This window comes from Panicum virgatum, chromosome 3N, assembly GCF_016808335.1.
Source record: "Panicum virgatum strain AP13 chromosome 3N, P.virgatum_v5, whole genome shotgun sequence".
In the NCBI taxonomy this organism is placed as follows: Eukaryota; Viridiplantae; Streptophyta; class Magnoliopsida; order Poales; family Poaceae; genus Panicum; species Panicum virgatum.
The window spans coordinates 69,776,993-69,792,103 of NC_053147.1; the positions used below are offsets into that span (position 1 = coordinate 69,776,993).

The 15,111-nt window shown below is 44.3% G+C and overlaps 2 protein-coding genes across 11 annotated transcripts; one reads left to right on the forward strand and one right to left on the reverse strand.

Moving 5' to 3' along the window:
- Window positions 1-1,981: 1,981 nt before the first annotated feature.
- Window positions 1,982-12,887, reverse strand: LOC120667171 (serine/threonine-protein kinase prpf4B-like). Of its 10 annotated transcripts, XM_039947228.1 has the most exons (17): window positions 12,513-12,887; window positions 11,131-12,140; window positions 10,834-11,015; window positions 10,514-10,743; window positions 10,369-10,437; window positions 10,082-10,154; window positions 9,815-9,971; window positions 9,436-9,727; window positions 9,119-9,233; window positions 8,829-8,992; window positions 8,072-8,146; window positions 7,582-7,978; window positions 7,122-7,181; window positions 6,580-6,622; window positions 4,953-5,047; window positions 4,166-4,252; window positions 1,982-2,135 (listed from the first exon to the last, which is right to left on the reverse strand). In XM_039947228.1, exons 1-12 carry the CDS (start codon window positions 12,786-12,788, stop codon window positions 7,790-7,792), a joined length of 2,832 nt encoding a protein of 943 aa, XP_039803162.1. In that variant the 5' UTR covers window positions 12,789-12,887; the 3' UTR covers window positions 1,982-2,135; window positions 4,166-4,252; window positions 4,953-5,047; window positions 6,580-6,622; window positions 7,122-7,181; window positions 7,582-7,789. The 10 variants fall into 10 exon arrangements, with proteins under 10 accessions (XP_039803162.1, XP_039803166.1, XP_039803160.1 ...); XM_039947232.1 differs by lacking the exon at window positions 4,953-5,047; XM_039947226.1 differs by having other exon boundaries at window positions 4,953-6,622.
- Window positions 12,787-14,478, forward strand: LOC120668092 (lysine-rich arabinogalactan protein 19-like). Its single transcript, XM_039948037.1, has 4 exons — window positions 12,787-12,802; window positions 13,201-13,205; window positions 13,259-13,627; window positions 14,301-14,478. The coding sequence occupies exons 1-4, from the start codon at window positions 12,787-12,789 to the stop codon at window positions 14,364-14,366; spliced, it is 456 nt and encodes a 151-aa protein (XP_039803971.1). The 3' UTR covers window positions 14,367-14,478.
- The last annotated feature ends 633 nt before the right edge of the window (window positions 14,479-15,111 follow it).

Sequence of the window (15,111 nt, forward strand, 5' to 3'; positions counted from 1 at the left end):
GGAGCCACCGGTGCTGGGGAGCAGGCGGAGGAGCGCGCTAGGCCGCCGGCGTGGGGGTGGGCGGAGCCACCAGCGTGACCGAGCTCGCCGGCACCAGGGCGGGCGGGCGGGCGGAGCCATCGGCGCTGGGGGGCGGGCGGAGGAGCTCGCCGGCGTGGGGGGCGGGCGGAGCCACCGGTGCTAGGGGGCGGGCAGAGGCACGCCAGCGGGCGGAGCGGGGTGAGGTGAGGTGGAGGAGCGGGGCTGGCGGCGGGTTGCGGGAAGGGCGGCCGAGCGGGGCGGGGTGAGGCGACAAGAGGCAGAGGAAGAAGGGGAAGGGAAAGGAAGAAGGCGAGTAGAGAGACTGACAGGTGGGTCTCACAAAAAGTTGTCTAACGGTGTTACACACAGTTATCCCAACCCACATATCTAGACTTCAAACCAAACAGAAAACTGGAACCAACCCAACCCTTTAACCAAACACTAGGTAGGTTGAACCCAACCCAGAAAAATAAGGATGGACCCAACCCATCTCCAAACCAAACACATGCTAACTCCACCAGCAAAAGTGGTGGGACCAACTTCTGCAGCAAACGAGTGGACAGGAAGTTGCCGGCCCCGGCCGGCACATGTGGGAAAACCACACTCCTACTTGGCCGCACAAAGGCAGGCGAGGCCCGCCTCACGCTGCAGACTCGTGTAGCCAGTTGCAGGCCATGGCCATTTCTACATGAGTGCGTTTGGTTGGGTGGCTAACTCCCCACCATGCTCTCTGTAGCCAGCTGACGCGTGTTTGGATGGCTGCTAACGTCTTTAGCCTGTCCGCGATTGTGAAGCGGATGAGCGGCCATTTCCATATGGCCAGGCTTAGCCAATTTGTTTCGCGCGTGTCGATTCACCCTCTTTCCTTCCACCGCCCATCTTCTTCCCTCGCTTCGCGGCACCCGCTCGCACCGAACTGGAGTGGCGGCGACGGAGGGTTCACCAGTGCTCGGAGGAAGCTCCCAAGTGGGGCTGCAGTGTAGTCATGCAAAGGTGGCCGAGGGGTCACCCGCGGTCGGAGCAGCTCCCCTGCAAGGCCTCGGCCGCCCAGCGTAGACACACGTGGCGCGTGGAGTGTCACGTGCCACTACTACATAAATGACACTACTACATAAATCTTTACAGAGGCAGGTAAAAAACATTCACTGAGTCGGTTTTTGAAATCGCCTTGGAGCAAATCATGGCCTTAACTGAGGCGGTCTTCCTTCCTGCCTTAGTTAATCAAATAACAAAAAAAAGAAGCACGTCGATGAGCGCGCCGAGCCCATCATGGGCCTGCCAAGCCCATCGACGGGTTCTGCTGCCGCACCGGCGGCCCATCGCCGCCCGCCGTCATGGAGGAGTTGGAGCGCCGCCAAGGGAGGCTATGTCCGGCCCCTGCTCGCCCGATCCGATGTCCACGGCACCGGATCAAGCCCGTGGAGGAGGAGGGAGTGCAACGGGCCAGCTCGGGGCAGCGCTGCCGCCGCTGGACGGAGAGACAGCGCGCCAAGCCGGAGGGAGAGAGAGGGCGCCATGATCGCTGGCCCCAACACCGCAAGCAAGGGGAGGGGCCGCCGCCGCTCGCGCGGCCAGCCCTGCTCACACGCCGTCGCTGCTCACCGGCCCCTGACGCCGCAAGGAACGGGAGGGGCGCGGCCGCCGCCGCTCACACCAAGAGATAGGTGAGGGGCGCTGCCCGCCGCTCACGTTGGGAGATAGAAGGGAGAGAAAGAGAGGGGAATGATAGAGAAACCCTTAATTAAGTCTGTTAACAGGCCTTCTAGCTCTGTTTGGGCCCCAATATTTTCCTAGACGGTTCTTATAGCCTCGGTTAATCAATTAACCGAGGCGGGCTTTTTAAGCGTGCCCGCCTCCGTGAATCCATTTTGCGTCGTCTTCTCGATTTTGCCTTTCTAAGTGGGCAAAGCAAGTGCCGATAACGTGTGAAATCAAAACGAGATTCGCGTATGGAATAGAATGAATGATAATCAACCAAGTGTCTTTTCCATTGATCATTGAGTCTATATATACAAGTTACAAAGAGTAACCGTCCAAGGGACGTGTCTGTTCGGGATAACAGGAGGGGGTGCGAGAGAGCAGTCGACCAACAGGGCCCCCTCCGTCCTTGCCACCTGCAACGCGTCCAGGTTTTAGGTTGACTTTGCAGTGTATCCTTTATTGCTTTCAATATAAAGCAGAGTTTTTCCTTTAAAAAAATGTCAAGTTATATGATTAGTGTTGTGCCATATTTATTATTTTGATAGATGATTAATCTCCATCGTATATTTTCACTTTTGATTTTGAAATTACTGCAATACCACTGCCATTTTCATTTTCATTTTCGATAAGACTAGTCTCAATGGAGTTTCATGTGTATTTAATTTTGTTGATGTGGCAAGATATTTATGAGGATAGAGAAAAAAGAGTTTCATAGGATGTGAGAAGAGTTTCATCTCCATGAAACTCATCCGGCTCGATTACCTAGTTTTTGCTCTAAGTAACAATGCCATGAAACTATGCATTGAAACTAGTCTAATATCCTATCATTTTGTTTCCGATAAATAAAATGTGAAAGTAAAAATAATGGAGCCTTTCACCAATCATTTCCTTTCGCCAATCATTTCCGACTTTTCCTCCCTATCCGACCGTTATTGGATTCTGGCTGTCGCCGGTGCATGCACGCAACGTTCATATAGTGCGTTCACACCCATGAAATAAAGTTTTACAGCCTATAGCTAACTGTATCAAGCTACGAATACGAGCAGGAAAGAGAACTAGCACAACGATATATCTAGTTTAACAAATCCACTAAAATTCTGCCTCTTTTCACTAAGCTTAAGTTGGGATCTACCCACAAAGGCAAATGACCTCCTAAGTCTCATGGATCATGCCAGTTCCACACTAACCTCAAGGGTCGAGATACTTGAGTCTTTTTAAGACCCACATACCGCCAATGCAGCCATGTACTAAAGGGGGTCTAACTTTAATCTTATACAATTTTAAGTCAAAAATATATAAAAGCAAGTTGGACTGTGAAGAGACCACTAAAACAATAATCCGTTATCACTCTTACACACACTATACTGGTTTACTCCCTTCACGTTGATACATGCACAACAGATTATTAAGCAAGTAAAATGGCTGGTTTTCAATGGTTTAGCAAGGTCCTTTATTCCAGAAACCGCATTGCATAGTACCAGACTATCAGGTACGTCAACACCTATCGTAATTCGGTTCAAACTTTTTTTTAAAAAAATACCTTTCATATTATATGTTCATGCTGCTAATATCTATTCAGCAAGAAAATAACAAGTGGTCGTGCTGCCCCCTTGTGAGTACAGGCATTACAGTATCTTTTAAATAAACGGGCAAAATTCCCAACTGACTTAAAAAATTATATTATGCACATTACAGCGAAGTATTCTCCTGCTGAGTAAATAACTGATCGATAGCTGTACTCACGAAAATTTCACCATGTGTCAGCTTGTGAACTTTTCCATTACTAAACAGCATGAATTATCAAGGGTAGAACTTCAATCGGCCGGGTGTGCCTTCTTGTCCCCCGAGGGAGCACATGCTTGGCAGACGTTTGCTTCCTACCACTAAGTCATGAAAAACTTTCCCACACATCATCATATATATATAAGAACTGCCGCAAGATTTTGTTCGGGAAGCCGAAGTTGTGGCCCATATTTATTCACAAGTTAGACATGATCACATGGCCTTTGTATCCCTTAATCTTACGTATTAACCTGACACGTCCTAAACTAATGGCATGCACATAAATTCATGAACAAAATAACGAAATCAACTCAGATAAAACGTTCACATCCCAATGCCTTTCCCATAGTTACAGGAGAAAAGCCACCAAAACGATAAAAAGTAATACAGATAGAAGGAACAAAATGCAAGAAGCAAACAAAGGCTGACAGCAAGGCAGATTACTTTACAGTACATGCGCAAGGCTGTTGGTCTGTTACTAATGTTTTCCTTATCCAATTATACTCCCTCTGTTTCCCTCCATTTCAAATTAGAAGTCGGTTACCTTTTCTAATGCATAGTTTTCCCAATGTAGCTAGGTGCATATCAAATGATATGCATCTTAAAAAGCCAAAATGACTTACAATTTGAAACAAGGAGAGTACATAACAAGGAGTCTTACCAATATGCAAGTAGGGCACATCACCAATATTTTTTTTCTATTTTGTTTACCATTGAAGTCATACCCACTTTATGAGGAACAGAACTTCTGTAGATGAAAAATACAAAATATCAATCAATGAGTACTAAATACAAGTCAAATCATCCAAAAATACAGCTAGAAGAGGAATTGGTCGACTTTGCAATGGCTTTCAGAAAAAAGGTGAGCTAAATTATTATTTTTTCTCGAACGGCGCATGAGGACTGCGCGTCATTTCATTTAAGATAGAAAAAAGGAGAGAGTACAGAGGTTAGACAACCCCTGCACTCTGTACAGTTTTGTAAAGGTCGACTCTTACAAAAGAAAAAAAAGGTGAGCTAAATTATTAACAAATCAATTATCCAATGACATGGTAATAATCACAACCCACCTACCATTATGATTCTTTCTTAATGTCCTGTTTGTTTGAGCTTCTCGGCACTTTTGAACCATTAGCTTTCAGAATCTCCAAAAGTCAAATGGCCTCAAAAGCCAAAAGCAAGAAGCATCCTGTCATGAGCTTTTCAGCTTCTAGCTTTTGGGGGCATCTGGCTTTTGGACATCCCAAAAGCTAGTAGTCCAAAACCCCCAAAAGTTTCAAACAAATAGGGCCAAGCAATAACCTTTATCAAGGGAGGTCGGTCGTCATCAGTACCAGTGGCGGAACCAGGATTGAGTCGAACCCCGGGCCGAGTTTTAAGTATAGACGTCCACAAACTCACAGTTCAAAAGATACATGAAAATATAAACGGAAAGATAGATAACATACAAAAAGCGTCATCGCGAAGTAATATATTTATTCTTCTTCAGCAATTGATCCAAGTCCTTCTTCAGCAATTGATCCAAGTCCAGAGGTAGAAGCTACTACAAAATGAAAAAAATTTGGGCCGAACCCCGGGCCATGGCCCGGGTGGCCCGGGGTGTGCATAGCATGTTACAAGTTACATTTGAAACTTGTGAAGTCTACCATAACTGGATGTCTGAAACAACATACAAGCGAAACAGCATAATTCATTTTCCATTCATCAACACCCTGTAAGAGATTATGTTGTGTATAACCCCAAATGTTATTACATAGCTTTGCCAATTTCTTACGGTTTCTTAAAGGTGCCCTATTATATCGGGACAACACTGCTGCCAGTTGAACAGTACCTTAGGCCAGTCTCAATGCTAGTGTCATAAGAGTGTAGGTATTAAAGATTATGACACATCATCACAATTGCTGATTTGGCAACAGAGTTAAGAGGAGAGAGAGATGATCCCGGTCATCACCATGACCCTCTCATAGCATGGTTGTCAAGTCATGACACGGGGATGACACTCCCCACTGAGAACGGTCTTCGTTAAGTCATGGCGATGGCATATTTGATCACACAACCACTGCACTATTTAATGTTGTAAGTTGTCTATGAAATTATGCCATGACACTGTGCACACTGTGCACTGAGAGTGACTATGTCATTCTAGTGTCAAACTGATGTGCATCTCTTGGCAAATGTCCGATGACACTTCCCACTGAGACTGACCTTAGTCCTTAGCATACAATCAGTTGTTGCAGAATGATCCAAATAGGGGGGAAAAATGCAAGCACCAAATGCATGGGACTTGGCCACTAGGGACTGAACAAAATCAGTTAATGTGCCATATCAGATTGAACTGGGTCCAACTTAATGCAAAAAAAAAAAAAATGGTGCAATGGCCTATTGGGCCAAAGATTAACGAAGGTGACCAGTACATTGGGGTGGGTCAATGGGCTGAAATTTCTAAGGCACTTTCATGCCTGGTTCTTTAAATTTACCCAGAACGTACTACAGATAGAAAATTAACTTAAACACAACTACTTCATCCAACACAAGAAAGTATTTACAGGGATCTAACATGAGAAACTACTCTCATTCACATGCCCACTTATGAACCACTAGGTTCAAACTGACCAACAAGGAAAATAGGATTCTGAAGAATAAAATGGAATAGAACTTGAATACAAATTACACGGTAAACTTTCAGCCTCCAGATAACAAAACAAGCTAATACCACCAGTGTTTCTTTATTAACGTATGGAAAATAAAACTCTCAACTCACGTTTGTTAGCTTGGATACAAATGAGATGTCCATGGTTCTAAATATAGTACAAAGAGAAGGGTTACACACACATTCTCTCGGGGGGTGGGGGGATAGCAGACACATATACACAAATTTTAGTAAACAAACCTAAAATGACTAACAAAAAATAACTAACTGTAACACTCTAAATACTAGAAACACACGTCATAAATAATAAAGGTCGCCAATTTTTTTTTTTAAAAATCAGTCATGATGTACAAAGACATTTATCAAATATAGGTGAGAACTCTTTATGAATAAAACAGAAGACATCCAGAGTTGAAAGGATTTACCATGTCAAGTGAGTAGTGGGTCCAGCTATCTCCATCCGAGGACCTCAAATAACATAAAAGCAAAACCAATTTTCAATTGAAATTCCATATGAGGGTAAATAGGAAAAAATGACCATGCTTTGTTATTACTAATTTATTAGAGCAAACAAATTTAAAAAGAATCACTCCACTTTAATGGTGCAAACAAAAGGTAGACACAACAGTAAATCACATATATATACTTTCCATACATCACTTACTCATCTACAAGTTGTGGGTGGCCATAAAGCTGCTAAATGTGGGAAGAAAGGACAAAAAAACTATGGTATCTAAATTTGGCAATCACCATCCAAAACATCAAGCATAGACTAAGATTGTACATATTAATGAAGAGACCAAATGACTACGACATGAAAGATAAAATCCAACATTAATGAAATATAGATGTCATTCTCTCAACCTACAACAGAGAAAACAATGTATGGGTTCAAACACATTAAGTTACCCAGATAACAATGTATGGGTTCAAACACATTAAGTTACCCAGATATTAACCAGGGTACCTTCTTATGTTGGCCCTTAAGCATATAAAATGTGCACACAGCAGAGGCCCTGGCAGAATCCTGAATGAAAGAACAAATTAGAATCTTATAAATCCAAACACAATTAGATGTAGAAACAAATTAATAGTACAAGGCCTGTGAGTGAAATAAACAACTTTTCAAGCAATACGAAAATCTGATGCATTACACCCCAAATAAGTAAAGGCTCGAGGCTAAGCACACCCACAATGCAATCTTAGACATCAGCTGAGTATATGCCGGCACACAAATAGAAAGTGTTCCAAGCATGTACAAAGATTTGCTTACACGTTAAGCAAAGTTTTACATATATGACCTTGCTTGTCAACGATCCACAAGTCAGCAGAATAGTTAAATGAAGCAGACTTTCATGTAAATCTTTTAAATCCATAGTAAAGAGTATAATACAGGAAATGGAATGCCAACTGGCTAGTTGTCTTACAAGCAACAGAACATATCCAAATGATAAGTGCATGCAGCAAGGTCTGCAGATAGCCATCTCTTCCATAGTTGCGTGCTTCATCCATGTACTTGGTCTCATAGCTCACAGGACACAAGACAGAAACGTCGATGATTAGACAAGAGGAACCCAAATTGTATTTTACAAGGTAGATGCTAAGTTCAATGTCAAGAGCAATCAGCATCTTATTTCACTTGCCAGTGATAAAAGGATGGCTAAGTGCTTGTGATACGGTCATCCTCTTTTCTGGATCTAAGATAAATATTTTATCAAGGAGATCTTTAAAACTGGACAGCATTTTTGGATCCTCGCCAGGAAAGTTCGAAATCAAAGAACCAATGTCCTTTGGTTTAATGTTCAAAATTAACCTTCTCACAGCCTGCAAACATAAGTATAGTAATATAGTAATAAATAAAGAATTCAAATAATCCAAAACAAACATGGCAAAAAGGTTATGGTTCTGCGGACACACCGTTTTTGTCACAGGATCCTCCTCAGTAGCATGAAAATTAAGATCCTGGTCAAAGTGTTGCATTGTAAAGGCACCCTGCACAATAGGAAGTTATAAACATTCATTTAGAGCAGCGTTTATAATGTGCACTAAATTAGTAGTATTTGTATCTTTACTCAAGAATTCGAGAGAAGCATGGAAATTTTGTTGAAGGTCATACATTCATATGCAGCTTGTAGGTGCATTATTAATGAAGTATTTGTATCTTCAGTCAACAATTCAACAGAAGCATGGATTTTTTTTTTTTGAATGCCATAAGTATCCCGGAACGAAGTTATTCGGGATAGGGTCGGGGTGGCACCAATTGAGGAGAAACTTATCCAGCATCGGCTGAGATGGTTTGGACATGTCCAACGAAGGCCTCCTGAGGCGCCGGTGCGTAATGGGGTTCTTGAGCGGGTCGATAATGTAAAGAGGGGTAGAGGTAGACCTAAACTGACGTGGGATGAGTCGGTTAAGAGAGACCTTAAGGATTGGAATATCTCTAAAGAGATAGCTTTGGATAGGAGCGCTTGGAGACTAGCTATCAATGTGCCTGAACTTTGAACTTATTTCTTTCGGGTTTCATCTCTAGCCTACCCCAACTTGCTTGGGAAAAAAGGCTATGTTGTTGTTGTTGTTGTATAAGTATGCAGCTTGTAGGTGTACGTGTACCATCACAAAAGAAAGAACATTCCATTCGTTCAGGTTAATAACTATGCAAGCAAGTAAAACTAACTTTTCGAAGCATCTTCTTAGGGAATGGGCCCTTTAATTCCATATGAAGGCGAAGCATGGCATTGTTTGATGGACCTGGGAACAAGACTTTCCCAGTGTAAAGCTCATATAGACAGCAGCCAACTGACCACATGTCTAATGGATGGTCATAGGGTAACCCAAGAACTGCAAGAAAAGAACATGTTAGGTATAATGCATTTGGACGTAGAACATGTATACAGACAACACGAGTAGAAAAAAAAGCATCTAATGAACATTCTGAAATAAGGTTAAGTTGACGAAAGAACTCACTGATCTCAGGTGCCCGATAGAAACGACTGACAAGGTAAGGCGTAACCTCATTCATGCCAGCAAGCATAGCATTACCAAAATCACAAAGCTTGAGCACATTCTTAGCCTCATTCACCTAAAATACAAATTAACAGAAACAGTTAGAAAGGGTGTTTAGGTGTTTAATATATAGCATTTATAGTTATGATGCGCTTGGGTGCTTGGAAGGATGAAATGGTAGCATAGCGATAAAACTTGAGTCAATGTATCAAGTTCCCATTAAAGGAAGACAACTGATGATAATACAATAGCTACAAAAATGTTGTATAATGGCATACCAGAATATTGTCCGGCTTTATATCGCAGTGCAAAACTTTGCAGTTCTTCAGGTGCTTCAAGGCAATGAAGAGCTGCTTTGAATATGCCCTCACCGCAGTTAGTTTAAGCCCGATATTACGACCAAATTTCTTTAATACCTCACGAAGATTCATATTGAGAGATTCAAAAACTAAGCAAAGATGGTTCCGGTACATGAAACTAGAAATAAACCGCACACAGTGGCGTTTGTCCTCGCGATCCGCACTTGCAAGTTTTTCCAATATTGAAACCTCTTGCCTACCAGCCTTGTACCTGTATAATCAAATATTAAATTAAATACTCCTATTTATTTTCAATACTAGAAATATTGCTGGAAAATCTCTGGCGAGCTTAACTTACATTGTATCATTGTTGCGAATAATTTTGATAGCAACTTCTTCAGGGTCATCTTTACCAGCTTTAAGATCTTTTGCCCGCACAACTGTTGAGAACACACCCTTCCCATGTGCTGCTGTGATTTCATAACAGCCATCCAGCAATTCCCCAAACCGGTAAGCTGCAGAGTCGCAGAAACAAGAGAATGAATGAATGGACACACATGAGCAAAGTTTGATCGCAGACAAAACAAAAACAGGAAGGAAATGACCATAAGATAGCATAACTTACTGTAGTACCCATCTGCATCGTCCCAGTTGTCATGAAGAGCATTTCTCTCAATATGCAAACCATCATCCTTGCCCTGTCCAATAAAGTAATTTTGAGATCATGGAAACCATTTGTATCCAATATTTGGGAAAAACAAATAGGCAACAGTGTTCCTTTGAAAATTAACCAGTTTATCTTGTCATGCAAATAATACATGCCCAGAAAGACTAGCATGTGCATCAAGTTGCACTTCCGTGAGCTATTGATCAGAGTACTTTGATAATTAGCAGAAGGGATAGGAATCATACCGATTTTCTAATGCCTGCAGGTGATTCTCCAAAAATGTCATCACAAAATATGTCTGCTGATCTCTCGCTCTGGAACATGTAGTATAAGTTTTCAGGATGATATGGTTTCATATGTTTATCAAACAGGTTAGCAGAAAACAACTACCTTGGGAGAACCCTCTCCAAGACCTGAAACACCTATCATCCTCTCATCACTGAATGCGCCTGTGCTAACTAAAGTATCATTGGGAGCAGGAGACTTCCCCACAGTGAAGTCTGCTTTGCCAGTAAAAACCTCTGAATCATGCTTATTTTCAGCTTCGTAATTGCCTGTAGAGCTGCTATCATTATCATCTTTCAGATGCGTAGTTTCATCTCCATCCATTGCTCTTACTTCTGTACAAGCAAGAGTATATCTTTCAGTTGGAACTAATTGATCTGTACATAGCACAGTAAGGTGAACCCAACATTATCTAATCAAGTTACCTTCATTATTGCTACTTAGTTTGGATTCCATATGCTGCTTCTGAAATTGTTGCTGCCTGTACTTCGCCATAATGGCTTCTTTCCTCCTCCTTGCTTCCTCCTTAATTTTTTCAGGGTCATCTTCTTCCTGCATAGCTAACTGCTGTTCAATTTTCTCTTGGTACTCCTCTTCATCGTCCTCACTAATATTGAGACAAAAGAAGTAACTATAAATATCCAGAAGATTAAAACAACATATAGAAAGAAAAGAAGCTTAGTCAAATTAGTTATCAGCTAATCATGTGAAAACTGCCTTACTTGTTGAAAGAGTTTTTCTTCATTTCTTCAGACCTCCAACTTTTGTGGTCAACATCTCTATCTTTCTCCCTGGATCTAGCCCTCTCTTTGTAACCTTCAGATGTGCCGTATCTTGAGCGCGTTGAATCCCCGTGCCTCTCAATATCGCTAACGTTGTCCCATCCTTCTATGGCTCTACGAGATTCACTTCCCTTAACCATATGCCATTCCCTGTCCCTATCATCTCTCACTCTCTCCCTTTCACGTACACTATCAACCCTGTCAGATTCTCTATGCCGATCTTTACTTGTATCCCTCTTCGTCTCATGTTCTTTATGCCTTGAACTACCACTCCGTCTTTCCCTTTCTCGGCTTTGGTCTCGAACCTGAGCACATTCCCTTAGATCCAATCTACTACGACTCCTGCTTCTGTCTCTGGGCCTACGGGTGGCTTCAAGTGAATCAACTTTGTCTCTATCTATCCTAACATCCCTATACCTTTCCCGGCTACCATGTCTGTCACCAGGTCTATCATGAACAAGATGGATACTGCTCCTTTCCCTTTCATTCTCCTGTCTGCTAATAGTATGTCTGCCAGATTTCCGATTCCGATCATTGCTGTCATGATCAGAGCCATCCCTAAGACTTGCACGAGAACCATTAGCACCATCACTTTTCTCTCTAGACCTTGAGTGATCCCTTGAGTGAGCTTCGCTGTGATGCCTAGGGTGAGGAGATGTTCTAGAGTGATTTTTGGAATGATTATCTTTAGAAGACGAAGAGTGACGGTCATCTCTGCGCCTCCTGTCCTTCTCCTTTCTAGATTTTGGAGATTTTGAAAGGCTTTGGCTTTGTTCATACCCTTTGGTGTCCTCAGCATCACTTGAAAGGATACCTCCGCTTTCAGACTCAGGGGCAATGTTAAGTGATTTCCTTCTGTCTTTTAAGGATGGAAGGGTAGGCAGAGCAGATGCTTGCAGCTTGGTTGCATCTGCATTTGAGTCTGTATCAGCACCATTGTTAAGGTGCTCCTGTAATTGCATGACATCAAACAGTAAGTAGGCTAACCAGCATGGAGAAACAGCAAAAAGGATACCCAAGCAGTACTAACTATGCTGCAAAAATTGAATAAGACCTGCACCTCTAATTACCCGATTAGAATGCTGTGCTAGAACTAGAGAGATATAATTCGATTTCTTATCTTATACTAGGTGGAAATATGCACCAAGATAAGAATGCAAAAGGGAAAGATTTTTTGTAGAAATATGCACTAGATGGATGTGTTGCCCTCGAGAGCAACAGAGATGACATGGTCAGCGCGTAGATGGGCAAGCCTGGTGACTAGAGAATACTACACAAGAGAGCTTGCAGCGCTAGTTAAAGGCCAAACCAAAGAGGTGTACCGGAACAAGGGAAGCCTGTGGGGCGGCGGAATCAGCGTCGACGTCCATAGCGGCGGCGGCGGCGGCGGCATCGTCGAGTATCTCCCCCTCCTCTACTTCGTCATCGGCAGCCACGGCTACCGGAGAGCCGGTGTGACGGTGGTGGCGTCGGTGATGGTGGCGCTTGCGGCGCTTCGGGGAGGCATCGGGCTGGGCGTCGTCGGGCGAGCGAGAGTGCTTGGCAGGTGAGGTCCTCGGCGGCGGCGGCGACAGGGAGGGCTCTCCGCCGGCTGCCATGGCGACGGGAGAGGGTAAGGGTTAGGGTTGGAGCCTCCTTCCCCCTCACCCCTTGCGAGAGCGAGATGCCGACGCGATTTTGCTTGCGGTTGCGGGCTGCGTCGGGGGGGAGGCGGAGCAGGGACAATCAACCGGCGTTATTTTTCTCTTACACCAAATTAGCACCAATCAACAGCCACCAATCACCAACCAATCAGCAGTATTTTTTTTTCATAACAAATCAGCACCAACTACCAGTCATAACCAAATGAACTGAGTGATTATTTATAGTGGCCCTCTTTGGATACCATATGTTAGTGTTAGATTGTGTTAGATCAGAACAAATTAATACCTAAATACCCAAATAGATGTGTTAATTTGTGTTAGATGCAACTAAAAAAACTAGTAGCTCTAACAATTGTTTTTGTGTTAGTTTTGGTAGGGTCCACATAAAAAAAGATGAAGTCCCTACCCCTCTCTCTCCCTTTCAGATCTCTTGCGCACACACCCGATCCCCCCCCCCCCCCCCCAACCCGTCCGCGGCCGCTTCCTGGCGTGCCCTTCATGGCTTGACCGCCGCCCCCAACCCCGCCGCCGGCGACTGCATTCACGACACCCGCTGCAGCCCCCAAACCCGTCGCCGCCGCCCGCAATCCGCGCCGCCGCCCCCAACCCTCCATGGCTTGACCGCCGCCGGCGCCGCCGCCCCCAACCCCGCCGCCCCAAACCCGCCGGCGGCTCCCCCAAACCCGCCGTCGGCGACCGCATCCCCGATGCCGGCCGCAGCCTCCAAACCCGTCGCCGCCGCCTGCAATCCGCGCCAGGAAGGTGAATCGTTTGGAAGCTTCACAAACCGAACAGTAAGTGGATTCTTCTCTCTGCTTATACTGTTACCATTAGTAATTCAGTCTATTTGGAAGGTCAATCATTTAGATTTCACTCCCAGGACCACCCTCAAGCTTCATATTTTTTTTCTTAAAAAAATAGTCAGATCAAGCTTAGAGTAGGTTTTATGCGTCCTCAAACTTCTATTAACACTAGAACCACTTAAATAAGTGGAAAACAAACTATATTTTGTGATCGTCACTATTATGTAATGTATTCAGCCTGCACTTTTAATCGTCTCAAGCGAAGCTGAGAAGGGCTGCATGAATATGGTTAATAATTAAAAAACTTCAGTATTATTGCACCTCTGTTCTGTTTTAATTTATAGAGATATATCAAGCTGTGTGCCTTCAACCACATGGTAAAACAGCACCATGGTGCTGGTGGAGGTTTGTCATGCAACAAATTCTATGTTTTCAAGTTTCAACGAGAACATATATAGGCAGTATGGAATGCTTAGCCCATGTCTGTCATCATTTTAGACTAGTAGTACATCTTATTCTTTGATTATGTTAATTGATTACGTCTGTCATCATTTTAGCCAAGAGGGCATGATCTTTGTTTGAAACTTTGAATGTGCGAATGGGGCTAGCTTTTTTCAGTAAAGTAGTGAAGTTGACTGCTGATGTGTTACAATCTCTGTACCAGTGGCTTCTTCCTGATGAAGCTGGCTGCTTAAATGTTGGCACGCTGCAATCTTCATTCTGCATATGATCTTTTGGTGCTAGCTGTCTTGGTCTTTTCCTTTATTTTTCTTTGGCATTTTTACCTTGGCTTTGCACTGTGACTTCTCAATTGGATGAGCTTAGCCTGAGTGCACACTTGTTTGCAGGATCCGCGAAGATGGAGGACGACAGGTTCGATCCGCTCGCCCACGAAGATGACTATGCGGGCACCCAAGCTTGGCAATCCCAGACGCAGCATGCCGGCACTTCCTGCGGCCGGGGCGGCTTCGACCTAAACTCGCAAGCGTCGGCGGCGGAGGGGTTTCCGGGACTTAGGGAGTACGAGAACTTCCAACAGAGCTCCGATGTCGACCTCAATCCTGCCCGTGGCCATCCATCCATGGTGCCGCCTCCCTTGCACGCACCGACAATGCCAACCTCCACCCGACACCTCAACTTTGGGTCCTTCTCGGCAGGAGCCGGTGGCGGTGTTCCCTACGATCGCGGTGCCGGGAGCCGGCAGCGCACCACCACGCCCCCCCCCCCCCCCCCCCGCCATGCAGCGAGGAATGTCGGAGGCAGCCAGCGGGGACGTCGCCCCCATGCAGCGAGGAATGTCGGCCGTGGGTCAGCATCCGGCGCCGGCGTTCTCGACGAGAATTATGAAGAACAAATGGAGGAAGATGTGGAGGTGTTAGTGTAACACCCAAAGTGAACAAAGGTCAAAATACGTTTTCTGAAAGCGTAAAGTTGATAGCCAAAATTAACTTTTTTATCCATTGCTCGAATTGAAA

What these genes read in the sequence shown, in the direction of transcription:
- LOC120668092 (XM_039948037.1), top strand. An exon ending in GAAGCTTCACAAACCGAACA is followed by an intron (nt 13,628 to 14,300) that starts GTAAGTGGATTC and finishes TCTCTGTACCAG; the next exon opens with TGGCTTCTTCCTGATGAAGC.
- LOC120667171 (XM_039947232.1), bottom strand. Translation starts at nt 12,788, where the DNA reads ATGGCAGCCGGCGGAGAGCCCTCCCTGTCGCCGCCGCCGCCGAGGACC. An exon ending in ACTAAGTAGCAATAATGAAG is followed by an intron (nt 10,744 to 10,833) that starts GTAACTTGATTA and finishes TTGCTTGTACAG; the next exon opens with AAGTAAGAGCAATGGATGGA. An exon ending in CTATCGGGCACCTGAGATCA is followed by an intron (nt 8,993 to 9,118) that starts GTGAGTTCTTTC and finishes CTTTTCTTGCAG; the next exon opens with TTCTTGGGTTACCCTATGAC.